At 47.2% G+C, this 27,207-nt stretch overlaps 1 protein-coding gene across 4 annotated transcripts in view; it reads left to right on the top strand.

The window, feature by feature from the left end:
• LOC142567817 (USP6 N-terminal-like protein) overlaps positions 1 to 27,207 on the top strand; it is a 230,112-nt gene that overhangs the window by 65,465 nt on the left and 137,440 nt on the right. For all 4 annotated transcript variants that reach the window (XM_075677965.1, XM_075677966.1, XM_075677964.1 and 1 more), the window contains exons 2-4: positions 11,380 to 11,544; positions 13,896 to 14,067; positions 25,826 to 25,868. In XM_075677965.1, the coding sequence (XP_075534080.1) occupies positions 11,541 to 11,544; positions 13,896 to 14,067; positions 25,826 to 25,868 (219 nt within the window). In that variant the 5' untranslated portion in view covers positions 11,380 to 11,540. The remainder of the gene's footprint in view (positions 1 to 11,379; positions 11,545 to 13,895; positions 14,068 to 25,825; positions 25,869 to 27,207) is intronic.

Here is a 27,207-nt window from a genome sequence, read left to right as displayed (position 1 = left end):
AAGCATAAGATCAACTAGAGCGTCAGCCGCTACAGAATATCCATACTGCATGTTACTCCAATCAATGGATGGCAGATTAAAATCTCCAGTTATAATTAGGTTTTTGTCCCAGAATTTTAGCAGGTGATCATATAGCCTGCACAAAAACAAGTCATTAGCATTCGGAGGTCGGTAAACAGCGCAGACAAAAAACATGTCACCTTGTGGTGACACCCTTAGAAGTGGACTTTCATGATCACAGACTTGGTCAGCAATAGTAACTTCAATATTATCCTTTGTTATCACCGCAACGCCACCACCATGGAAACCTCTATCATGTCTGTACAGCCTGTAGGCCGGCGGCGGAACTTCGTCATCACCAATTTCATCATTAAGCCAAGTTTCAGTTATAACACATATATGAGGATTATGTGACAAAAGAAGTGTTTCCAATTCTTCTATTTTATTGACAATGCTCCGAGCGTTAAATACAAGCAGACGAAACTCACGTTCCTTTAGTCGCTAGCTTGTTGAGATAAGGGTGTTCGTCTTCTGCACTGCCTTGCCCGATTTAGAAGTGTCGTCCCAATAATACAGTTGTTTGTCAATGCGGTTGTTATCCTGTACGAGCGATGCCTTCCTGCCCATATCCTTATCTTGCTTCGCACCATCCAGAGCAATTTCCTTTTTTGCAGCTTTGCTGCACAGTGGTCATTATGATGGCTTATGCTAGTTCCTTTCAATTTTTTAACATTGCTCAAGACTGCCTCCTTTTCTTTATAATCTTGAAAGTAAAGAATTATAGGCCGCTTTTCGGAAGGTTTTCCTAGTCTATGGATTCTAGCGATTGATACGCATTTGACTTCCAATTTTTGCTCGAAGACATTTTTAATGACTTCGTTGCACAAGACAGCTTCAGATTTGCTTGGTTCTTCTGGAATGCTGAACACATCAAGGTTACTCCTGCGGCTTCTATCCTCGAGGTCAACTAGTTTTGCTTGCTGGGACCTGAGTGCACCATGTATGCTAGTCATAGAGGCGTTCAATTCATCCACGGCACAACTCTTAATTTGCAAATCTTTGACCTTGTCTTCTAAAGTTTACTAATCGCTCACAAAAAGCTTTTGTGGCTGAATCTGTCTTGTCCAGGTGACTTCAATCCTCAATCCGCATTTGTTTTTTGAGTAATATTTTACTTTGTACTTCTTCTTTCCTTATATCCTTACAAAAGTACACTTACCATTTTTTTTTTCTTAGAGGGGGGTAAACATTAGCTTTGCTCCAGGTCCGGACTCTACATTAGAGCCTTTGCATCTCTCTGCGGCACTCGCGTCCTAATGTAGTGAAAAGGAGGAGTGTCGCGTTTCCTGCTAAGCCTCGCTGATCCGGCTTTCTAGAAAGGCACCACCGATTTCCTGGCCCGGAAGTGCATGGCCCGTCAATTCGCTGGCAATATCTCGCTTATTCGATCAGTGGGCCTCTGGCATGCCTGACGCGACGGAAGGTTGCAGCCCCTGCCTCGTCCCATGGATTCTTGAATGAATGTTGAATGGTGGATGGATGATACTAGGGCGGCGCATTTGAAGTTGAGTGGGGGTCATAGCTAACCATAAGGGTGTCCGTTTATTTCCACTATTGTTATCCTTAGCTTTAATTGACAGCCAGCCAGTAAACCTTTCTGTAGCATTAAAGTCGCGAGCTTTGCCTGTCAGCTTGAAATTTTCGTTAGCACCGACGCGTAGTTTAACAGAAAAGCAACTACTGCGTCTTTCATTTCGAAAACAGCTTCATCGCAGCAGCTAAATTTATTCGCGCGTGTATGTGTGGTCTGCCCTGGACCAGCGTCAGTTGCACTTCGGTGTGTTGCGTGACCTCCTGAACAACATTTCGCAATGTGGAGAAGGCAGTTTCAGTCGTGGATCCGGAAAACTCAAAGACGTGCGACCTAGTGCTAGCGAATGTCTCTCGCACTCCCCGAGTTTTTATCGTTTCGCTGAACTTCGGTGCCACGGAGCTACGTAATGGCGATGGTGCCGTTCATAACGAGCGTCGCAGTGCATGTGGGCGGTTTGCGGCTATGTATGTTTTCACGATCCATTTCCATTATTCGTCGTTGACATGAGTGGTCTGGTTGTTTCCAAAGTTTCTCACAGCTTGGGTATACCGGGGCAGTTTTGCAAACGTGGCAGTTGTTTTGGACAGCCGAGAACCCCGTATTTTATGGCGTGGCGCAGCAGCCACTTTGTGAGCTGCTTTTGCACAGGCGAGCTCGCTTCTTGGAAAGCAGGCGGCGATGCCCGTGGCGCTGCCTTTTCTCAAAGCCGCGCTTTGCGTCAGAATCTGTTGGGCTGAGGCGCTGATCGGCCCCGTCTGCAATGCATCGCTGCTCCGGTGGCGCTCACTAAAAGTCGATAGCCTTCCACCTCTCTCCGGGCTTGCTTTCTGAATCTTCGCATGTCCTCCATGTTTTGCCGTGCGCCGTGTTGCGCAACCGCGCCGGGTGTAATTGTGCTTGGATGTCGTGTTGTGGATGACGATGACGACGATATGCACCTACTTCGAAACGGAATGGCGGCAAAAATTCACCTAGTCGGTTTGAGCTAATCGGTTATGATATACGTGCATAGCTGTCAAGAATTCTGCCTGTATCTTCTTGACCGTTTCTCTCTCCATTAAAACCTCTGTCTCTACTAGAAAGCAAACTTGGGCAAGTTGGTGGTAATTCGTGTTTTTCCATTAGGATGTGCCATGTTGTTTCTGGGCTTTTGTTGCATCCTTCACATGCTTCATCCTGTGGTGCATATTTGCTCCATTACTTTGTCTTCAAACAGTGAGAATGCCATTAGCAGCGCCCTCTGTGCCACGCTTGTTGGTATCGGGTAACAAAACCCAGGAAAGGCAGTACAGTGCATCGACCTGGTCGCATCTGAGCTGCAGTGCAGTGGAAAATACTGGATATTTTGGAAGCTTTGTGCACATGCACTGAGCATTGCAGTGGAAGGTAGCCGCAGTGCCAGTTACATATGTGGTGCGAGAAGTGTTGTCGACACAGCTTCGCTGCACTGCCACTTTAGAAAATTCAGTGAACTGAAGTCATGGAATGCTCGTGTGTCCCATGTTCTTCACAGCGAATTCCTGTACCACAACGTGCAAGATTCATGAGTTATGTCATCATTTTTATGTTGTACAAACTATGTCACCATGCCAGCTCTCCACGATGTTAATTTTGATGGCATCTTCTCAGGCTGAGTTAAATTTTTGTATTGGTGAATACGCACTACATATTGTTCTAAAAGAGCCAAAGACAGAAATTTGGGAACCTTAGAAAGCCTTTATTTTACCACAATGGCCAGAATATGAAAATTTGCTTTGAAATCCACGTCATACATATAAGCACAGGTTTCTGTGCAAAATTAAAAAGAAATCTACTTCATTTTTTATGATTGATCTATTACCACAAAATAAACAAACACAGTTTCAAATGTACGCTTTATCTGTTTAAGGTAATTTAGTGTTTCTACTTGGATTCCCTTCAGTGAAATGTCTGGCTATAGGCAGATGGCCTCAGAGGGCACGTACAACTTACGTCTGTTATGTGTATAGGCATATGCATTTCACTTTTGGTGACAAGCACACCGTGCTTATTCGAGTTCTTGTGTCATTTGGCATCCGGCACCTCCTAGATTTTATACATTGGCATTTTTTTATCACATCTTTCGTCACCTGCGATAGCTTACTGGTATCCTGTATAATGGAGTTACCACCGACCTCTATTGCACACTCCCTAATGATGCCCATAAGATTGTCGTTAATTGCTTCAACACTAAGGTCCTCTTCCTGAGTTAAAGCCGAATACCTGTTCTGTAGCTTGATCCAGAATTCCTCTATTTTCCCTCTTACTGCTAACTCATTGATCAGCTTCTTATGTACCAGTTTCTTCCGTTCCTTCCTCAAATCTAGGCTAATTAGAGTTCTTACCATCCTATGGTCACTGAAGCGCACCTTGCTGGGCACTTCCACATCTTTTATAATGCCAGGGTTAGCGCAGAGTATAAAGTCTATTTCCTTTCTAGTCTCTCCATTCGGGCTCCTCCACGTCCACTTTCGGCTATCCCGCTTTCGGAAGAAGGTATTCATTATCCGCATATTACTCTGTTCTGGAAACTCTACTAATAACTCCCCCCTGCTATTCCTAGAGCCTATGCCATATTCCCCCACTGACTACTTGCCTACCCTGGCATTGAAGTCGCCCATCAGTATGGTGTATTTTGTTTTGACCTTACCCATCACTGATTCCACGTCTTCATAGAAGCTTTCGACTTCCTGGCCAATGTATGAAAGCCTCTAACCCTACAGCTAGAATAGAACTGGCAGAACTTTCCAAGTTAATCAACAAGCGTGAGACAGCTGACATAAAAAAGTATAATATAGACAGAATTGAACATGCTCTCAGGAACGGAGAAAGCTTAAAAGCAGTGAAGAAGAAACTAGGAATAGGCAAGAATCAGATGCATGCGTTAAGAGATCAAGCCGGCAATATCATTACTAATATGGATGAGATAGTTCAAGTGGCTGAGGAGTTCTATAGAGATTTATACAGTACCAGTGGCACCCACGATGATAATGGAAGAGAGAATAGTCTAGAGGAATTCAAAATACCACAGGTAACGCCGGATGAAGTAAAGAAAGCCTTGGGAGCTATGCAAAGGGGGAAGGCAGCTGGGGAGGATCAGGTAACAGCAGATTTGTTGGGATGGTGGGTAGATTGTTCTAGAAAAACTGACCACCCTGTATACACAATGCCTCATGACCTAGAGCTTACTGGAATCTTGGAAGAAGGCTAATGTAATCCTTATCCACAAGAAAGGGGACGCCAAAGACTTGAAAAATTATAGACCGGTCAGCTTACTGTCTGTTGCCTACAAAGTATTTACTAAGGTAATTGCAAATATAATCAGGAACGCCTTAAACTTCTGTCAACCAAAGGACCAGGCAGGATTCCGTAAAGGCTACTCAACAATAGACCATATTCACACTATCAATCAGGTGATAGAGAAATGTGCGGAATATAACCAACCCTTATATACAGTGGAACCCCGTTCATACGTTTTTCACTGGACAGGGTAAAAAAAACATAACAGCTGGGAAAACGCAACAGTGAGGAAAGCTCCGAAAATGAATGAAAAAAGTGCAGCTTCAACCGAATGCAGAGATCTAACTTGGATCGGGCTTGGACTTGACTTGATGAAGTCAGCCCGAAGCAAGAGGCGGACTTCAAAACGCCCAAGTCGGCTTTCGCGTTTCATAGACGCTCAAGCTGACTTGCTTCGTCAAGACTGTGCTTCAATGCAAAAGCAGGTTGCTCGTCTGTGTTCGAGGTTAACAATAAATTTATTAGCGTAAGGCACGTTGTACAGCAAAAAAGTATGTATCTTTCCAAATTTCTACCAGGGCATAAATGCTGAAGTATAGTTTGCGTAAATTTATTCCATCTGGCTACGTCCGCCGCTGCGATGGGCAGTGTTGCTTGCGGAAAGCGCGTGTTCCCGGCGGGTTTAAGTGGTCTTCAAGTTTCAGTGTTTTGGCGCGCTTTTTGAGTTGCAGGTTTCGCCATTTTTTGAAGTCGCTGCTACACTTTTAGGCGACAGTGTATTTGAGCGTAAATCAATTTTATGGTCACATTTATTTTGGTTTTAGCTTATCTTTAACTCAGAGGTCTTGTTTCGTGTTTGTATAACTGGCCGTAGAGAAGCGAACGAAATGGTTGGTTCTTATGGTGGTCTTTGAACGGCTTTTGTTCTCTATTGCCGCAAGGCGTTCATGCGCCGTCTGGGCCGGCAACCAGATACAAGAGGCCGAGACGAGGCATACGGTCGGTTTCTGAGGGAGCTCGCTCGTCCCTTTTCGCCTATAGGCATTCCAGAAGGAAGGCGACGGCCCTTGTTCTGCTCGGGCTACGTGACCCTTTGAATAAAAAGCCAACCTATTCGCACGCACTAGGCCGGAGTAACAAACAAGAAAAAAACTGCAACATGTGCTGCGAACGAAGACTACTGAGCGCCGTAGAGTCCCCTGTCCGGACCCATATGGGTGACAACACCTGATAAAAAAACAAAATAAATAAATAAAAGGACACGTGCAAACGATTTGTCTACTTCGCATGGAGGTTCGTCGAGAACGAGAGGGAGAGTGTGGCACAGTCGTAGACATCGCAAATTGGCAGCGTGTGTCGTCTGCTCGGAAAGTGTCATCTGTTAGGAAAACAAGTTGTGGGGCTCGCGCGACGGCCGCGCGCCGCATTTGGTACGAAATTGCTGTTCTGTCAACAGGCTTTGACGCTGCAATGTCGCACTCACGTACGCTCTCCTCCCAAGAGAATGCACCACAACGCAAGACGGCACCCCGTTTTACAGAAGACAAAAACAGCCTGCTGACGACACTCATGAACGACTACAAGCATATTGTGGAATGCAAGAAAACTAATGTCGCATCGTTGACCAAGAAGAATCAGACATGGAAAGAAATAGCAAAACATTATAATGCCAACCACAGTATTACGCGGCGCGATCACCTGCAACTGAAAAAATGCTGGACCAACCTGAAGCAAAAGCGGAAAAGAGGAAGCTGCGAAAGAAAAGGGAAAGCGCCACTAGAACTGGTAAGTGCAAAAATAACGTACAGCGCAAAGGACAAGGACAAGGAAAAAAAAAAAAACAGCGCTGTGTATGTCGTCTATAGCTGTCCTTGTCCTTTGCGCTGTACGTTATTTTTGATCATGAATTACCAACTAGCCCAAGCAACCACCCTGGTAAGCGCACATGTTGTGCATGTCTGGCTTATCTTGGGCTACTTTTTATTATGGTAATGCCCATGTTTCGCATTCGGTGGATGAGTGCGTGACAGTTCGGAATGCTGAGCGTAAATATGGTCCTGAGCGCTAATAACTGGTGATGGCACGTGTAGTCACAGGAGATGAGAAAATACACTCGCAATCAATCTTTCCGCGACTGCGGGAAGCGCACCAGCATCGGGCGCAGGTGTTTCGCGATGAGCCGAGTCACCTTTCCAACTGCGCGGCACTGTTGACTGAGGAATGCGGACCGGACCTCCGGTGACTGTTTGATACGTGCCAGCGCCGTAAAACATCACAGCCATCAGCAACTGCAGCATGGGAGGCACACAGGCGGTCCTCTGTTGTCCCCGCTTACCCGGATAAGAAACACAGCGAGAAGGCGCACGGCGTTCTTCGTGAATCTGTAGCGACCGAGGAATTATTCGTCGTCGTAAAGCTCCATCAGATTCCCTCTGTCACATAGGGTGGGTCGCGGAATTTTCGGCAAGGGCTGCGCCTCTGAAAATGCTGTATCCATGACGTGGCAAGCAAACTCGAAAGCAGCTAACCTCCGCACGACGTCCGTTCGGGATGCTGCCATGTTAGAATAACACTCGAAGTCAGTTTCAAGCTAGCCCGGGAGCAGACTTGAAACTTGAGCGGACTTCGACGCAGCCAAGTCGTTCGCAAGTCGTCCGCAAGATCAAGCACGATTTACGACGCGCGGCGAAGCTGTCTTGAGACTGCCAGAAGTCAAGTTCGAGCCAAGCTAGATCTCTGCATTCGGGGGTGAGTGTCTATGAAACACGAAAGCCGACTTGGGCGTTTTGAAGTCCGCCTCTTGCTTCGGGCCGACTTCATCAAGTCAAGTCCAAGCCCGATCCAAGTTAGATCTCTGCATTCGGGGGTAAGTTGCGACGTATCATGCGGGAACGTTTTCAAAGCTACTACATAACAGCGGGGTTCCTTATGCATTGGATCCTATGGAAGCTATGCCGGGACCGGATGAAAACGACGTAGCAGCCGGGAAAACGCAGCAGTGAGGAACGTAACAGCGGGGTCCTACTGTATAGCTTTCATTGATTACAAGAAAGCTATTGATTCAGTCGAAACCTCAGCAGTCATGGAGGCATTACGGAATCGGGGTGTAGACGAGCCATACGTAAAAATACTGAAAGATATCTATAGCGGCTCCACAGCCACCGTAGTCCTCCATAAAAAAAGCAACAAAATCCCAATAAAGAAAGGCGTCGGGCAGGGAGATACGATCTCTCCAATGCTATTCACAGTGTGTTTACAGGAGATATTCAGAGACCTGGATTGGGAAGAATTGGGGATAAGAGTTCATGGAGAATACTTTAGTAACTTGCACTTCGCTGATATTACATTGCTTACTAACTCAGGGGACCGATTGCAATGCATGCTCACTGACCTTGAGAGGCAAAGCAGAAGGGTGGGTCTAAACATTAATCTGCAGAAAACTAAATGTTTAACAGTCTCGGAAGAGAACAGCAGTTTACGGTAGGTAGCAAGGCACTGGAAGTGGTAAGGGAATACATCTACTTAGGGCAGGTAGTGACCACGGATCCGGATCATGAGACTGAAATAATCAGAAGAATAAAAACAGGCTGGGCTGCGTTTGGCAGGTATTCACAGACCATTAACAGCAGGTTGCCATTATCGCTCAAGAAAAAAGTGTGTAACAGCTGTCTTACCAGTACTCATGTACGGGGCAGAAACCTGGAGGCTTACGAAAAGGGTTCTACTTAAATTGAGGACAACGCAACAAGCTATGAAAAGAAGAATGATGGGTGTAACATTAAGAGATAAGAAAGGAGCAGATTAGGTGAGGGAACAAACGCAAGTTAATGATGTCTTATTTGAAATCAAGAAAAAGAAATGGGGGGGCATGGGCAGGACATGTATTGAGAAGGGAAAACAACTAATGGTCATTAAGGGTTACAGACTGGATTCCAAGGGAAGGGAAGCATAGCAGGGGGCGGCAGAAAGTTAGGTTGGCAGATGAGATTAAGAAGTTTGCAGGGACAACATGGCCACAATTAGTACATGACCGGGATAGTTGGAGAAATATGGGAGAGGCCTTTGCCCTGCAGTGGGCGTAACCAGGCTGATGATGATGATGACCTCCTAGATTATGTATGGATGGACAGGCGGGCCCCATTTTGGTTTATCTACAGAGTGGATAGTTTCACCAAACAATGGAAGCACCTTTTCGCCATTGTTCTTTATCATGGGCACTTACCTCTGCCAAGATATCATGTATCGCTCAGAAGAATGTCTATTATCGGGGAAAAAGGAATGGCTGTGCATAGTTGATAAACACTGCCATGGCTACCTCTCGGGACATGGGACTGTGTTTTTGAGCTTTATTTGCATAACAAGCTCTGCAGAAATCAAGTGGGTAAAGCCGGCTGCGTGTGTACGTGTATGTGTTTTCCCTTTTAAAGCAAAGCCATTTTTTGCCTACCCCTTTTGTCACTTCTCTGGTTTCAAAAGTGATTTTTCAGTTTTTGCTGTGATAGGTTCACTAGTTGCTCCTCTCTTGGCCAGCTTATAAAGTACATCCAGCTATTCTTGTATTGAACTGATTTTTGACTGCGTAGTGTCAGTTGTTTAAGTATGCTGATGGTTGCAACTTCGGTGGAGCGAGCTGCCTACCAGATCATTTGTAAAGTGGTGGGAAGCGGTCAACATTGATGTAAATATAGCTGGCGGTACCACTGGCCCAAGGTGTCTCCGGCATAGTATTAGCATTTTTAGTGCTCTTTGTATGCTGACAAAAAAAAAAAAGAAAATGCTGGGGCAGCATTAAAGCAGCACTAATGTTGTTTAAGGTGTGAACTTCTGCTTTCATTTGCTTTTTGAAAATTATATTGTCTGCTACCACTGGCAAACACCGCTGCTCTCTATGGGATGTTGTAAAGTCAGCACGTCCCACATTCTGTTAGGTCACTCTGACCACTGCCTATCACTCTTGTGAAGTCGGGAGTCTATACGGCCAACGAAGTTTCCATCAATCTTGGCGTGCCAGGTGACGGGAGAAAGGGTTTCGAGGGACGTTTAAGAGAATGAAGAAAAAAGGAATATATTCAAAAAGGTACATGGTTGAGATTTACCAAACAGCTCCAACTATCGGAGCACACTATGGTATCGCCTTAGCATGTCCGAGTCTCGCACTGTTTTCGAGCATACTCCTCTCTCTCACAGCCGTCTAGATCCACTTTTTCTGCCCTCTGCCATCATTGTTCAGTCGCTTCTACCAATCCGACATCAGGAGACCGATGATCTCAGGTCCCACCAATCCAGAGGTTTGTTGCCCTTTTCCTCCGATGGAAGTTTTGTCGAAACACATGCACATCACTGGACGCAAGCAGAACTGGGATGGTACGCTGACTTTTCGTGGATGATTCGCTGACTTTCCGTGGTCGTGCCAAGTTGTGAGGCTGACAGGTGCGAAGAATCGTAGCTTTGCACGGACCTCAACTCTGGCGTGGACGTTCAACATCCCATTTGACGAGGCCGTCGGCTCGTTTGCCATAATTGCTTCACTTGTCACCGGAGTTTTGTCGCGGAGTGATCGGCCGACCATAATGACCTTGACGTGATGGTCAGGAGAGACAATGTTGCTATCTTCAAGCAAGCTGCCTTGAAGTGAACGATGAAGCATGACAACTGCATGTTGCCGGGGTGGCATCCCCCACTCTGAAGGGCCGCCGGGCACAACAGGGAGAAGAATAAGGGAAACCAAAGGCTCAGTTTCAACCTTTTGATGTGGGCTAGTTAGTCCATTTTCTGTCTTCAAACTTGAAGCTGTGTTAAGTGTTAGAGGAAAAAATGAGTAGAGTACAGACAGAGCACTGACTACCTGATGACTTTATGGAGAAGAAACTAGCACATATGTAGTGCTTTCTTCTACAAAAAGAAAAAAAAAAGTGAGCATGAGCACAATGCAAAAGTGTCATTTGTGATTACCTAGGAACATATTTAATATTACTTTTTTTACAGCAGGCCAAGCAATGGTGCACTGACAGACTAACCACCAGCTTTACTCATTAAAGATGCTTCTGCAGTTGCATGTTTTTGCCTGTTTTAATTAGGGACTTCGCATTATTGAACAAAAGTGTGCAAGTGCACTTTTTATAGATAACTTCCTCTGAAATTTTCAGTTGTGTGCAACCATATGGTTTGCTTCATGGGATTGTTGCTCCCAGGTGAAAGACAAATTAGATATGCTACTCTGCTGCGACACCACTGATCGCTTGTTTATAGTACTGGCAAGGTTTATTGTAACCTTCTTTGTGTCTTCTGTTCTCTTTGTCAGATTCCTGTGATGTTCTCCTGTAATAACCCTTTAGCTTAGTAGCTTGGTAAAAGAACCGAAGCCTAGATTAGTTCGTGTACATTCATCTTGAGGACTAAGCACCCACAGACGGGAAACGATCGAACTTTAATTTTTCTTTAATCATCCTTTGTCTGCTGTGCTCAAGCTGATCGGTGGCTCAAGCTTAGCAGGCCTCGCTGTGCAGCACTCTTCTTGCGTGCCGCAGGTGGAAGAGCCCAGCGGTGGGAGGAAAGACCGTGTTGAGAAGAGTGGCGCGCCCCCATGTGCCTCTGGTGGCGTGGCCGGAGAGCTGGAGCGCGTGCAAAGTTGGCCGGCATGCGTGGACGCCCCCCTCGGGCAGCCCTCCACGGCACCGGCCGATAAGCCATGAGTACGCCTCTCCTCACAAGTCCTTGCTTTCCTTGATGTTGTTCTTATTGTGATAGTACGTATAGGGACACCCCACGTGAATTTTTGCAGTCACCATTGCCGTGATGCTCCATATAGTGTCCAAGTGCAATAAGATCTTATCGCGCCCTGCGTGCCATATATGCTTTGCTGTGAGGGAATGTGTGCACCAAGGCTGAGCCAAGAAGGATGGTGGATTGTTGCGCGCCGTATTCCTGAGCATGCTCGATGTTAGAGTACCAAGCGCTTGCAAGAAGGGTGGCAGGTTAGTGCGCGTCTCCTCTAGCCTGGCAGTAGCAACACATGGCTGTCCATGTGGCTGAGCAAACAAACGCTCTGCCTTGGATGGAGGTAATCTGCAGTAGGTGCAAAGACTTAAGAGGAACTGGTGGCTCCATGTGCCCTGTGCTCCTGTCCACCTGTAATGATGGACATCGCACGAGGTAGTTGTGCTTTTCATCATACCAACATTGTGACAGCGAGTGCTCATGATCATCGAGGAGCGCTATCTGGTTGTTTGCCTGTGCATGCATGGCACCATGCTTGTCAATTGAATTAGTAAGCATATTTTGGGGAAATTATACGGCCGATAAAACTACACAAACTTTATTTGTGTACCTTGTAGTTGTCTAATACTTTGCTATCGCTATCAGTGTTTCACCTGTCGGGCAAAACAAACTGCGACTTTCTTACTTTCGGTACTGGGAGTTGTGTAAAGTAAAATGAACACTAAAACTGATGACAAAGGGTCAAGCCTGACATCAGTCCTCATTCAGCGTAGTCCAGTGCTCTTTGTCTGCTGTACTACTTAACCACAGTCGTGGAACTAAAAACTGGGCTAGTTAGCATGCATGCATAGTCATTTATTAATAACATACTACCAGTCCCATCAGGAATTGTTTTAGGGAGGGCACTAGATGAACTAACGTGTTATAATTCTGCAAGAATATTAGTAAAAGTTAAGCAGAAAAATGTGCGGGGATCGAGGTGCCTTCCCGCGCCTCATCCCCCAACTCGCGCGTCGTGCTATGCTCGATCTCCTGGAACCGGCGCCATCACACCAACATGGCGGACACGGCTAGCGCACCGGAGCTAATTTCCCATGCAAAGTGTGCTTCTCCCTCCTGGGGTTGAAGTGACTCATGAGCAGGTGTCACCGGGATGCACCCTGATTGGCCTCTTGGGTGGTGGCCCCTGGGTGCCTTCTCCACCCAAGCTCTCTTCTGCTGAGCACTTCGTCGCCACGGCAGATGCTTGCAGGCCCTCAACGAGTTCACTACATGGGACTTTAGCTCCCGTGACTCCTCTTTCTCTCGCTTGGTGGACCGCTTACTGGTTAGCCCTAGCGCAGCGGGCACGTGTACTCGATCGGTCTTGCGGTGAGCCTTTGCTCGTAAGTGCCATGACTGTCGCACTGTGCTGTATTTTGGGTGAATAAGCGCTTTGTTTGTTGGCAATCTGACTCTGGAGCCTTGTCTGCGCCATGTCATCGAATCGACGAACCCTGCCATAGCGCCTTTGTGCATTCCGGAGTGGAGGAGCGTCGTGCCCTTTCCTGACCGCCGCTCATAGGGTGAGCCTTGTGCAAACCCATCTCCACAAATTATACAAAAATAATAAAGTTATACATTGACATTTCAGAAGTTCGAATGGTGTTAAGTGATGAATATAGTGCAATAGCTGGGTACTTAGGCAACTGATAAGCAAACAAAACCTATACAAAGCTGACATAATATATAGTGGAGCACTGCAATTCAAAAGCAACAACTGGTATAATAATTTCTCCCGAAATACCTATGATTCATTACTGTGAAGCAGTAACACTGATCAGGGCATTGAAGAATGTAGATGAAATGCAGAACAGATGGAGTGGGGCAAAACCACAATTGCAATGTTTTATTACATAAACACACATGCACATGTATTTCTGTGCACATGTACAGTGGTGAACAAAAGTCTGCATCACTACTGATGCTGTGAAAAACCTTGATTTCCTTGAAGCCCAGCCATGCAGGCTGATATAGTGTGGCACAACCTGCACACTCCTCCTGATAGATGAATGTAATATGTTCAGACGATTCCACACCATATGGCTGTGCTACTAAATTTTTCGCTGATGCCATCCACTCTATAGTTTTGGTCCCAACTGCATGTGCACTCTTGTAATAATGATTATTGCTCAAATTGTGCCACCTTCCATACTTTATCCATCTTGTCTGTGTCGTATGGACCTTTGTTGTGTCCTATTGTGCCACGTCCTTTGAAGAATCGTCATACCTAATGTGATCACTGCCATGCAGTGGAGTGATCGCAGCTGCTGCCATTGTCGTGCAGGTAGTGGCAACCTGACGGAAGCGGAGATTCTGGAGCGGGCTGCGGAGGAGCGAGCGGCTATAGTTGCACGCTACGACCGCGGCCGAGACAAGGACAATGTTGCCCAGATCGACCCCTGGGAGGACCCAAAGTTTGAGCTGTACCACGTCACTGACAAGTACGGCTTCATACAGTGAGTACAGTATGAGTGTTCATTTCTGCCTGCTTGCCTCATCTGCGCACAGATGCAACATCATAAGTACTGGATCAATTTAGGCTGATAAGTTTTGTTATCATGGTAAACAGGTTCATTACTAGAATTGGAAGTTAAAGGGTACCTGAAACAGCTGAACAAATTTTGCAAATGCATAGGGTACAGCTAAAGTTAATAATTTGCAACACAATTTGTGTGAAGCGTCTCATATTAAGAGAGCTACAGACGATTACAAGTTACCCTCCTGTATAGCCATGCATTTTCTCCTCGACTGGTTTGCTGAATTTTTGGGGCTAAGCTCCACCTTCACTGGCTCCGGGTCATGATGGGGCGCAGTGTTGTCTACTTCCGGTTGCCTTGGAGCCAGCACATGAAGCCTCTTCAACCACTCTGCCAGGCACCAGACAGTCGATCCCAAGCGAGAGCTATCGAAGTAGCCTGCATTGCGAGCATTCTGTTGCAGAGCCAAGCATGTCCGTTATTTGGGTAACCAAGGCAAGCTGGGTGTTTCGACGGAAGGGCGGAGGCACAAGCTGAAGCCCCTCCATACTACTATTGCTGTAATGAAGGAGCTCTAGCGTAGACGTACGTGAGCGGCCTGATTGGTCCAGCCACCTGGTGGCGCAGAGCTTAACCAGCGAAACAAAGAGCTAATAGTATTGCTCTAACCAAGTGTAAACCATTTTAAACATTTAGAAAAACGTGTTCATGATTACGCTTCTGCCAAAAATTTACACCAGCAGAAAAGTAGAATATACTTTGTTACTACTGTATTCTGTTCAGTTGAACTCTGTGCCACCAGGTGGCTGCACTGTGCAGACCATTCACGTTTTCCCCTCCTCTGCTCATCTCGTGAAACGAGACAGTCAAACGGACAGGCCCAGTTTGCTTGCGCTTGCGTTTACTGAAATACCGGACACGCGAAACACTATAGTGGTGGCAATCCTCTGGCGTAAAGTGACGGCCGCAAACACTCAAATCCTGGTGCCGATCGGATACCGACAGTTCGATACGCTGCAGCCACTCCGCTCGTCTGCTGCCTTGCAGAGGGACACGATGTCACAGCTTGACATGCTGCCACTCACTACGTTTGCAGCCCACAACATAACAAGCGCAAACCACAGTGCTTCCGAAAAGAAAGATCGAGACTAACACTGACCGCGGAGCTTTCGTCAACACGGAGAACATTGTAACACAAGCAGACGACACTTGCTGTGTGCCGGAAGTCTTGAGGGTAGTGATAAATTGTCCTTGTGCATTCTCCTTCTGTTACTTTCTTTTTTCATAGAAACAAATTAGCTAACATTCCAACTATATTACAAACAACATTTGTTCGCCATAGAGTCTCAAATTATCGATGACGTGCCCTAGGCTGCCAATCGGTTAGCTTGCCCTACTAGTGTCATTAGGGCAACTTGTGTCAAATGGTCAACGGTGGTTGAAAATTCAGCCGTGTGGCATGCTGCGATCACTAGCGATATGCAGGTTTAAAACCTTATAATAAATTACATGCTTTCATGGAGCACTTAGATGCATCAATTAATGATAAGAAGTACCCACTCTAACACCTGGGTAGGTTTGTACAAAATTGTTTCAGGATCCCTTTGGCATCAGAATTCTCTTTCTTTTAATTTTCTCCGAAACCCCAGCGCCAATACATCATAACAACATGACAATACAACATGATGTATTTGTACTTTTTTTGTGTGTGTGTATATTTACTGTTGTGGTGCAGTAAAAGTTCTTGAAACTTGCCAAGTTTACCTTTGGATCCTTTAGAACATAATCTTGTCCACTTTTATCAATGAAAAAGCTAACTATGCCCAAAAAATCCATGACATGAAGTCCATGATGTAGGGCTTGTACGGGAACTTCGAAGCAGCATTGTCACCCATCTTTTATTCCTGCATCTTTTCTGGGTTACTCTTCTCATGGCTTTAGTGGCTTTTCTGGTGCTCTAACAGCTCAGCCTACTGTTGCTTCCACGATTGCAAACGCAGCCACTTTTTTACCATTACAAGAGGCGTAATAAGTGAGAAAAGATGCAATATCAAGCTGCTGCCACTCGGAATTTCCTGCAGCAGCTTTTGAGTATATCTATTCAGGTCTAGTCAGTTGTACATTGGTAAAGAATGGCCACATTTCACTATAAAGGAAGCATAGATGCAACAACCTAGAAAGCTTGTAAACCATTTCCAGTGCCAAAATTATTCATGGTGAATATCCATGGCGTCACAGTGATGTGTCGTCTGTCAGTGCTGTGGTTTAGTTGCAAAATTTAAGGAAGCAATAATAAAAGAAGTTTGACCTTCATTTTCTTCAGTAGCCGCGTTACATGGATATGATTGAAGTGTGTCATTCCAATTTGCTGTGCCACATATACCCATATGCTACCGTTTACATGAATGCACGTTTTTCAATCCAGCCAGGTAATGCCATCTAGTGTCATATTTGAAAGTTAGTGCTCTCATTTCCCATAAGCCTGCTTTTGCTGTCGCATAGTGAGATGCACCTAAAGTACCTGCAGGGTGTTGGCTACATTCCGTCAGGTTCTCCGTTTGTCCGCGTGGACAAATTAGCAAGACGTTCATCTTTCGGAACGGTTCTATATTGTATCGGGATATTAAGATTTTCCAGTGTGCCCACAACTGTTGCCATGTCCAGTGGTAGCTGAGCATGGCCATCTCGGCTTTTGTCTCCTCAGATTTGTCTTGTCTAGGTTATTGCCACAAGTAAAGTAACTCACCAATGTTTTATTTATTAGTAATAGAGAAGTCTGTTTCAACGTGCATAATGGACTCGTGAGTGAAAAGGAACCATGGAAAAAAAACAAGTGAAAAAAAGGTGAAACATATATATGCCATATTTACTTCCATAATGAATGAGCCCCCCACTTTTCCTATGAAAAAATGTTATTTATTTTCCTCGCATAAATGATCGGAATCCGATCTTGCTGACATCAAGTACGAGACGCACAGTGCAGTTAGGTGTCCGATCCAGCATTTGACAGGCCAGAACGGCAGCCGGATGTGACCCATTTTACCATGCTGTAACGCTGCATTGTACGCCTGTGCACTCCAGGCGTCCTATTCGGCGCTACGACACAACAAAACAGCTCAGCTCTGGCTGCCATTCTGGCGAATCTAATGCTTAATCGCACCATGTGTCTATTTTTTGGAAGTGGCTACAGAAAAAAAAAAGATCTCGCAATTTCAACCCTACCAATTTGCCAATTTTCTATCAATTTGAACTTCAAATTTTTTGGGTAAAAGCTGCACTCATATGGCGAGTAAATTTGGTACATGTATATTGTCACGTGGTAGTGACGGTGAAGAAAGAACACAGTAGCAGTACTGTGAAAGAGAAAACTAGCTTTTATTGGGCGAACCTGTGCCCACAAAACAGGCTACACTTAAAGCACAACGATAGCGGCGAACACAGTCGGCGATCGGCGAAAATCTGATCAGCGGGTCAAGCGCGTCGGCTTTTATAGATCAGTCATCGAATGTTCCAGATTAACCGTTGGGACCCGCATGCCTTCTACAAAGTTCTACACCATTCGTGTCAAGCGATGAAATCAGATAACACAAGGTTCGGCGACAACAGACAGCGGATAGAAGCATCGATAACTTTCCAGAAACTTCGGACACATGCACGCTCGTCCCGCACTGTGCGATAACATTTGTTAGGCGGCAAAACGTGTCGCCCGATGAAGACAAGTACACGTGTCAATACACCCCTCTCAAAAAGCATCGACCCGATGCTGCAAACAAACGAAGGTAATAAACAAAAGCACTCGTAGCAAAGAAAAGAACAAAAATGACTAAGTTCGTCAGCGTCCGTAAAAGGGTTTAAGGCGCACCACGTGGACCACTTCAGATCGTGCGCGGCGCCGCTGGGAATGCGAAATGCCGTCTGGCACGACCTCATAGTCCAGAGCGCCAATACGTCGGATGACCTTATAGGGTCCGAAATAGCATCGGAGTAGTTTCTCACTGAGTCCTCGTCGGCGTATCGGGGTCCAAACCCAAACACGATCGCCGGGCTGGTACTCAACAAAGCGTCGTCAGAGGTTGTAGTGTCGGCTGTCGGTCCTCTGTTGGTTCTTGATCCGTAGGCGGGCGAGCTGTCGGGCTTCTTCGGCACGCTGGAGATAGCTAGCGACGTCAACATTCTCTTCGTCAGTGACGTGGGGCAGCATGGCGTCGAGGGTCGTCGTCGGGTTCCTGCCGTAAACCAGCTTAAACGGCGTGATCTGTGTTGTTTCTTGCACCGCCGTGTTGTAAGCGAATGTTACGTACGGCAGGACGGCATCCCAGGTCTTGTGTTCGACGTCGACGTACATCGCTAGCATGTCGGCGAGGGTCTTATTCAGCCGCTCCGTAAGACCATTCGTCTGCGGGTGGTAGGCCGTGGTCCTCCTGTGCCTTGTCTGACTGTATTTCAGAATGGCTTGGGTGAGCTCCGCTGAAAAGGCCGTTCCTCTGTCGGTGATGAGGACTTCTGGGGCGCCATGTCGAAGCAGGATGTTTTCGACAAAGAATTTCGCCACTTCGGCTGCGCTACCTTTCGGCAGTGCTTTAGTTTCAGCGAAGCGGGTGAGGTAGTCTGTCGCCACGACGATCCACTTATTTCCGGTTGTTGACGTCGGAAAGGGTCCCAGCAAGTCCATCCCGATCTGCTGGAATGGTCGGCAAGGAGGCTCGATTGGCTGTAGTAATCCGGCTGGCCTTGTCGGCGGTGTCTTGCGTCGCTGACAGTCTCGGCACGTTCTGACATAACGGGCGACGTCGGCGGTCAGGCGCGGCCAATAATACTTTTCTTGTATCCTCGATAGTGTCCGGGAAAAACCGAGGTGTCCAGCGGTCGGATCGTCATGTAGGGCGTGCAATACCTCTGGACGAAGTCCTGACGGGACAACAAGAAGGTAGTTGGCGCGGACTGGTGAAAAGTTCTTCTTCACGAGGAGATTGTTTTGAAGCGTGAAGGAAGATAATCCGCGCTTAAATGCCCTGGGCACAACGTCGGTGTGCCCTTCCAAATATTCCACCAGGCTTTTTAGCTCCGAGTCTGCCCGTTGCTGTTCAGCGAAGTCTTCCGCGCTTATCATGCCAAGGAAGGCGTCGTCATCTTCGTCATCTTGCGGCGGCGGGTCAATAGGGGCGCATGATAGGCAATCGGCATCGGAGTGTTTTCGTCCGGACTTGTAGGTTACAGTGATGTCATATTCTTGTAGTCTGAGGCTCCACCGTGCCAGTCGTCCTGAAGGATCCTTTATACTCGCTAGCCAACACAACGCGTGATGGTCACTGACGACTTTGAATGGCCTGCCATAAAGATAAGGGCGAAATTTAGCTGTAGCCCAAACGATGGTGAGGCATTCCTTTTCGGTCGTAGAATAGTTGCCTTCCGCTTTTGACAGCGACCGGCTAGCGTAAGATATCACCTGTTCGACTCCGTTTTTCCTCTGGACTAGAACGGCACCGAGGCCTAGGCTACTGGCGTCAGTATGGATTTCTGTATCGGCGTACTCGTCGAAGTGCGCAAGTACCGGCGGCGACTGCATGCGTCGTTTGAGTTCTTCAAATGCGTCGGCCTGCGGCGTTTCCCACCTGAACTCAGCATCACATTTAGTTAGACGTGTCAACGGCTCGGCGAGGCGTGAAAAGTCCTTGACAAAGCGCCTGTAGTAGGCACACATGCCAAGGAATCTACGCACTGCCTTCTTGTCGGTGGGCTGCGGGAACTTTCCAATGGCAGCTGTTTTCTGGGGGTCGGGGCGTACTCCGGATTTACTGATGACGTGGCCTAGGAACAGAAGCTCGTCATAAGCGAAGCGGCATTTTTCTGGCTTCAGAGTGAGCCCTGATGACTTGATGGCCTCTAGTACTGTGGCAAGCCGCCTAAGGTGATCGTCGAAATTTCCGGCGAATACAACGACGTCATCCAAGTAAACGAGACAGGTCTGCCATTTCAATCCCGCTAAAACCGTGTCCATCACGCGCTGGAACGTTGCAGGCGCCGAGCACAGTCCAAATGGCATAACCTTGAACTCGTAGAGGCCGTCTGGGGTGATGAAGGCGGTCTTTTCGCGATCTCTTTCGTCGACTTCTATTTGCCAATAGCCAGACTTGAGGTCCATCGAGGAGAAGTACTTAGCGTTGCAGAGCCGATCCAATGCGTCGTCTATCCGTGGAAGGGGGTATACGTCCTTCTTCGTGATCTTGTTCAGACGACGATAATCGACGCAGAAACGTAGGGTTCCGTCCTTTTTCTTCACCAGGACAACAGGGGATGCCCACGGGCTTTTCGACGGCTGGATGATGTCGTCGCGCAGCATTTCGTCAACTTGTTCTCTTATAGCTTCGCGTTCTCGCGGCGAAACTCGGTAAGGGCTTTGGCGGAGTGGTCGAGCGTACTCTTCGGTGATTATGCGATGCTTGGCGACTGGTGTTTGTCGAATCCTCAATGTCGTCGAAAAGCAGCTTTTGTATCGTCGGAGCAGACTTCTGAGCTGCTGTTGCTTAATCACTGGGAGACTTGGATTAATGTCGTAGTCTGGTTCGGGAACCATGGTCGTCGGCGTAGATGCGGCGGAATCCGAGAGGACAAACGCATTACTGGTTTCCACAATTTCCTCGATGTACGCGATCGTCGTGCCCTTGTTGATGTGCTTGAACTCCTGGCTGAAGTTTGTCAGCAACACTTCAGTTTTCCCTCCATGTAGTCGAGCGATCCCTCTTGCGACGCAAATTTCACGGTCTAGCAGGAGACGTTGGTCGCCTTCGATGACACCTTCTACGTCAGCGGGTATTTCGGTGCCGACCGAAATAACAATGCTGGAGCGGGGCGGGATGCTCACTTGGTCTTCGAGCACATTCAAGGCGTGGTGACTACGAGGGCTCTCCGGCGGTATCGCTTTATCTTCCGACAGCGTTATTGACTTCGACTTCAGGTTGATGATTGCGCCGTGTTGGTCCAGGAAGTCCATACCGAGAATGACGTCTCGTGAACACTGTTGGAGGATAACGAAGGTGACAGGGTAAGTCTGGTCGTGAATGGTAATTCTTGCCGTGCACATTCCTGTCGGCGTAATCAGGTGTCCTCCAGCGGTCCGAATTTGAGGGCCTTCCCATGCAGTCTTAACCTTCTTCATCTGGACGGCGATGCATCCACTCATGACTGAGTAATCGGCGCCTGTGTCGATTAAGGCGGTGACTGCGTGGCCGTCTAGAAGCACATCGAGGTCGGTGGTTCTTTGTCTTGCGTTGCAGTTGGGTCTTGGCGTCGGATCACGGCTGCGTCGTGTTGAATTGAAGCTGGTACGTCGCGTCGTCAAGTCGTCTTTCGTTGGTGTAGTCTTGGCTTCCTGACTTCCTCGGGACGGCGGCGCGTCGTCATTATGTCGTCGAGATGGTTTCTTCGGCGCTTTCGTCGGCGGCGGAGGATCTTCGTCAGTTCGACGAACAGCAACCGCACCTCCATCGGTTGCTGCTTTTAGTTTTCCGGATATGGGCTCGCTGACCGGCCCCGGGCTAGGCCAGTGTATGGTCGGCGCTGCGGCGACAGGTAGCGGCCTGGTGATGGCGAACGCGACGGTCGTCGAGAGCTCCATTGAGTAGCGGCGAGGTAGTCGGCGATGTCACGTGGGCGCTCTCCAAGCTGTGGACGCGGCGCGTTGACGGCGAAACCTCGCAGTCCCATCTCTCGGTATGGGCATCGTCGGTAGACGTGACCTGCTTCTCCGCAGTGGTAGAAGAGCGGGCGGTGGTCGGGAGCGCGCCAAACGTCTGTCTTCCTCGGGTAGCTGCGCTGGGCAACGGGTGGGCGTGCTGGCGGCGGCGGTGGTGGTCGACGGAATTGCGGCGTTACGGGGCCCTGGCGCGGTCGTGGAAAGGGACCTTGACGGCAAGCGACGGCAGCGTAGCTCATCGCTTGCGGCTGAGGCTGCGGTGGTTCTGGTTGCACCTCAGGAACTCCAAGCGATCGGTGCACCTCTTCTTTTACGATGTCAGCGATCGAAGCCACTTGAGGCTGCGACGAAGGCAAGACCTTGCGCAGTTCTTCGCGCACAATGGCCCTGATGGTCTCGCGCAGATCGTCCGTGGCCAGTGATTGAATTCCTGCGTAGGGGGTAGAGCTTGTACGGCAGTTGAATTGCCGGTTCCGCATTTCGAGTGTCTTCTCGATGTTCGTCGCCTCACGAAGAAACTCTTCGACGGTCTTCGGTGGGCTTCTTACCATCCCGGCGAAAAGTTCCTCCTTCACACCACGCATGAGTAGGCGAACTTTCTTTTCCTCGGCCATATCCGGGTTGGCGTGGCGGAACAGACGGGTCATTTCTTCCGTAAAGATGGCAACGTTCTCGTTTGGTAGCTGTACTCGGGCGTCCAGCATAGCTTCGGCCCTTTCCTTGCGCACGACGCTTGTAAAGGTGCGTAGGAAGCCGCTACGGAACAGGTCCCACGTAGTCAAGGTCGACTCCCTGTTCTCAAACCACGTTCTGGCGGCGTCTTCTAAGGCGAAGTAGACATGCCGCAGCTTGTCGTCGGAGTCCCAGTTGTTGAATGTCGCGATTCGCTCGTAGGTCTCCAGCCAGGATTCCGGGTCTTCAGTCGCTGCTCCATGGAAGGTCGGTCGGTCCCGGGGTTGTTGTAGGATAACGGGGGACGCTGGGGCAGCCATTGAGGTTGTCTTGACCACGATCTTCTTTGTCGCCTCAGGTAGAAGTCCGTGCTCTGGGGGCAGTCCTTGCAGTCTGCGGCTAGCACGCTGGTCTTGGGCGGTGTCGGTTTTGTCCTCGGGCTTCGGGCTTGGATCGCGGCTTTGCGGGGGCGTTCGGTACATGAACGCACTAGCACCTCCACCAGATGTCACGTGGTAGTGACGGTGAAGAAAGAACACAGTAGCAGTACTGTGAAAGAGAAAACTAGCTTTTATTGGGCGAACCTGTGCCCACAAAACAGGCTACACTTAAAGCACAACGATAGCGGCGAACACAGTCGGCGATCGGCGAAAATCTGATCAGCGGGTCAAGCGCGTCGGCTTTTATAGATCAGTCATCGAATGTTCCAGATTAACCGTTGGGACCCGCATGCCTTCTACAAAGTTCTACACCATTCGTGTCAAGCGATGAAATCAGATAACACAAGGTTCGGCGACAACAGACAGCGGATAGAAGCATCGATAACTTTCCAGAAACTTCGGATACATGCACACTCGTCCCGCGCTGTGCGATAACATTTGTTAGGCGGCAAAACGTGTCGCCCGATGAAGACAAGTACACGTGTCAATATCGCTTCATCAAAACGCCAGTCACTCGTCACTGACCGTCATGGACCATCACTGCAACACAGGGCAATTGAGGGGATGGCACACACCGAGCGTGCCCAGCATGTGTTCTTCACTGCAGTCAGCACACCTAAAGATAGACGACACCCACTATAGCTTCATGATACCTAGAGAGTATCTGTCAACAAAATTATGAAAGAACAAAGGGGCATGTAATTACTATTCAGAAGAAGGAAAATAAGCTGGAAAGTTGTCTTAACAAGCAAAACAATATGTATTTATTAATTTATTTTATTTACATTACCCCTAAGGGCCCTCATCCAAGGGTATTACATAGGGGGAGGGACACTAACATGAAATATACACAAGAAATAAAACTACATGAAATAAACACTCACACAAGGAACATAAAACAAGTAGATATCAACAAGGGGTATATGCACGAAGTCATGAAAACACAAGAACTTTTTTACATAATATGTTAATAGGTACATATAACAATAAGTAATAACTAATCTGCTACCACTAACCGTTTTCTTACAACAAGGTTTGGAAAGATGGTAAGTTAACTTCAGGAGCTATGTGTGATGGTAGGTTATTCCATTCTATTACTGTGCGAGGAATAAATGATTTTGCGTAGAGCGATGAGCGGCACGTTATGCGTCTTACTTTGTTAGCGTGGTCACGGCGCGGGGTGACTGCAGGGGGTGGTGAAAAGAAGTCGTCGTGAAGCGTGAAATGGTGATAAGTTTATAAAATAAGGTTAGGCAAGCAAACTGGCGTTGACGCGATAGTGATTCCAACTCGGCACGTTGTTGCAACGATGTGACGCTGGTGAAGCGTGAATAATTGGAAAAGATGAAGCGAACAGCACGGTTTTGCAGAAATTAAATGTTGTTGATTATGTATGCTTGATCAGGATCCCATATGGCAGAAGCATATTCAATTTTTGGGCGGATCGGCGTGATATAAGCAAGTTTTCTTTAAGTGTGAAGGTGCGTACTTGAGGTTACACTTAAGAAGACCGAGTGCTCGGTTAGCTGATGCTAAGATGGTGTTAATATGGTAATGCCAAGTCAAGGCAGACTGAAGATGAAGGCCAAGATATTTGTAAGTTGGCGCAAGTTCTACGCTAGCATTATTGAGAAAGTAAGCAGTAGGAAGTAGAGTGGAATGGTTGGTAAAAGACATTAGCTTGGTTTTAGACGTATTTAAAGACATTAACCACGAGGAGCACCAAGTGGTCACCGCATCAAGATCAGTTTGTAAGGAAAGTCGGTCAGCGTCATTACTAATATTACGATATATAACATAATCATCTGCGAATAATCGAATTTGAGATGAGACACATTTGGGTAGATCATTAATAAAAATTAAGAAAAGTAGGGGACCAAGTACGCTGCCCTGGGAGACTTCAGATGTTAAAGGAACAGAAGAAGACTTACAGCCATTAGCACAGGTGAATTGTTGTCTGTTGGAGAGGAAATGTTTAATTCATGCAAGAATGTTTGGGTGAATATTTAAGTGTGTTAATTTGATTAGAAGCCTGTGATGAGGAACGCGATCAAAAGCTTTAGAGAAGTCAAGAAACACTGCATCAACTTGGAATCCTTCGTTAAATGTGGAAAACATATCGTTAGTAAATCCGGCAAGTTGAGTGTCGCATGAATAACCCCTGCAAAAACCGCGATGGTACTTGAAGATGATATCATGGTCTTCTAGGTAGTTGATGACTTATGTATGTATGACTTGCTCGAGAAGTTTACATAAGTTGCTAGTTAGTGAGATAGGACACCTAGAGTTGATGTCATAATGGCTGGAATTTAATATTGTTGCAAGAATCGATGCTCAACATGCTGCCACTATGTTTATTCATCGGCTGGATCCTTTGTTCTTGTTAATAGTGGGCTATCTGTTCCTCACTTTGCCAGTCAATACTATCCCTGCAGATGCAGCATTGCTTGATCACACTTACCTTTTTACAGGTATTTATCTTAGACTCGCTTTAATCAAAAACCATGTTTGTTGATTAATTGTTGATTTTTTAGGCATTCTTGCAGTTTTTTTTATTGCAGATATAAGTGTTTTATACCGAGGTACATCTTCAGCATTTTCTTGTTTACCTAACGTTCGGACCTCATAACCTTGTAAAGTGGCACTGAAACTACTGGGGCTGTATTTTTTAACGATCCATTTCATTGCCCACTGTTCTTGCCCTTGGTCATTGACTCGGGCATTGCCGTGTACCCATTGTTACCAGTATTGACCACTTATCGCAACAGATGATGACGGCAGAACAGAGAATGAAATGGGTTATGTACAAAATGTGGCCTCAAGTCACCCTGATACTGTGAGACTGTCTGTGGCAAATGAAGCAGATATAGTATGTGTCCATCTCGTGTTGAAGCAGACGGAGCAGTGACATTCCTTTCCTCGTCTGTTGCAGCAATGAGCGGCTGCCTGAGAAGTACACGGTCCACGAGGCAAAGGTGAGCGTACCCGGACACCGCATTCAAGAGCACAGTAGCAAGGACTGTGCTCTTGTTTAATACAGATCAGGCAATGCTACAAAGCCTAGAGGTCTCTCGCTGTTTGCATTTTCACCATAAAATGGTGTACCACGTATGAAATAAAGAACCAGCATGCGTCACATAATTTGTAACATTGACCCTTTGAGGGTCGAATTATTTTGAAAAAAACTTTCCCAGGTGGTCAAATTACTTTATTGTGGTTCTTGAATGTACAAAATGTATAAAGTCGGGAATAAATAGTAAAAAAAAAAAAAAAAAATAGGAACAGTATTTTGGTGTCGGTATCTCTCAGAACTGCAAAATTTTCAATAGTATTTCAGAGTGTGGTACTCCTTGAAACACAAGTATACGCGCAGTGCCTTATCGCAGTCTGCACACCTAAAATGCGTGTCTGTTCTCCTCTTGGTGTTTTCCTCTTGGAGCGACGAGTTGTGTTGGCGCACACATGACATCTCTGCATGTGACTGCCTTGGGCAGACGTCTGAGGTACCCTCTCGCATGAGCGCGTTGCCGCAGAAGGTGAGAATACCTCGTGAGCGGTGGTGATAAACAAGCTAAGAGCAGCACCAATCAAGATAGAAATCAATTTCTGCCGCCTCTGTGAGAGTGTGCCGATAAAGACAAAAATCTCGTTTCGCGTGCCTCTGTTACGATCACGCGGTGGAACCGAAACTGCGAAAGCGCGTTGCTGCTGAGAGCGAGAATACCTCGCGAGCAGTGGTGATAAACAAGCTAAGAGCAGCACCAATCAAGATAGAAATCAGCTTCCACCGCCCTGGAAGAGAGTGCCGACAAAGAGAAAAATTACGTTTCGGGCGCTTCCATTGCGATCAGGCGGTGAAACCGAAACCGCAAAAGGGGTGTTGAAGCAGTCTGCACGACGCGCTGAAGCTAGAAATCAGTTCTGCTTATCTCCCCAAGAAGGTAGCACAAATTTCAAATGCTTCTTGTAAGTCCTAAGAAGTGGCAGCACCTCCCAGTGAGCACGCATCGTCATTATGGCGTGAAATTTCAAACGGAGGGTTGAAACTGTACCCGTACGGCAAAGACCTTGCGGGGCAGAAAACTGCCGCCGTACATGTATGGCAAAAACTGTACATGTTACATGTAAACGTACATGTAAACCGTACAAAAGGGTTAAGTCTCATACTTTTGTGTCACAAAATGTGACACAGTTGTTTTATGGAAGATGTCACAGATCTGAACCTGTATACTTCTGAAGGGCAAACAGGGTGGCACATTCCTATGACCAGCTGCCACAGTGCAGCCCTTGCGTTTGTGACCAAAATATGGTGCT

The sequence above is a fragment of the Dermacentor variabilis genome, unplaced genomic scaffold, assembly GCF_050947875.1.
Source record: "Dermacentor variabilis isolate Ectoservices unplaced genomic scaffold, ASM5094787v1 scaffold_14, whole genome shotgun sequence".
NCBI classification, from domain to species: domain Eukaryota; kingdom Metazoa; phylum Arthropoda; class Arachnida; order Ixodida; family Ixodidae; genus Dermacentor; species Dermacentor variabilis.
This window is presented reverse-complemented; position numbering and strand designations above follow the sequence as displayed.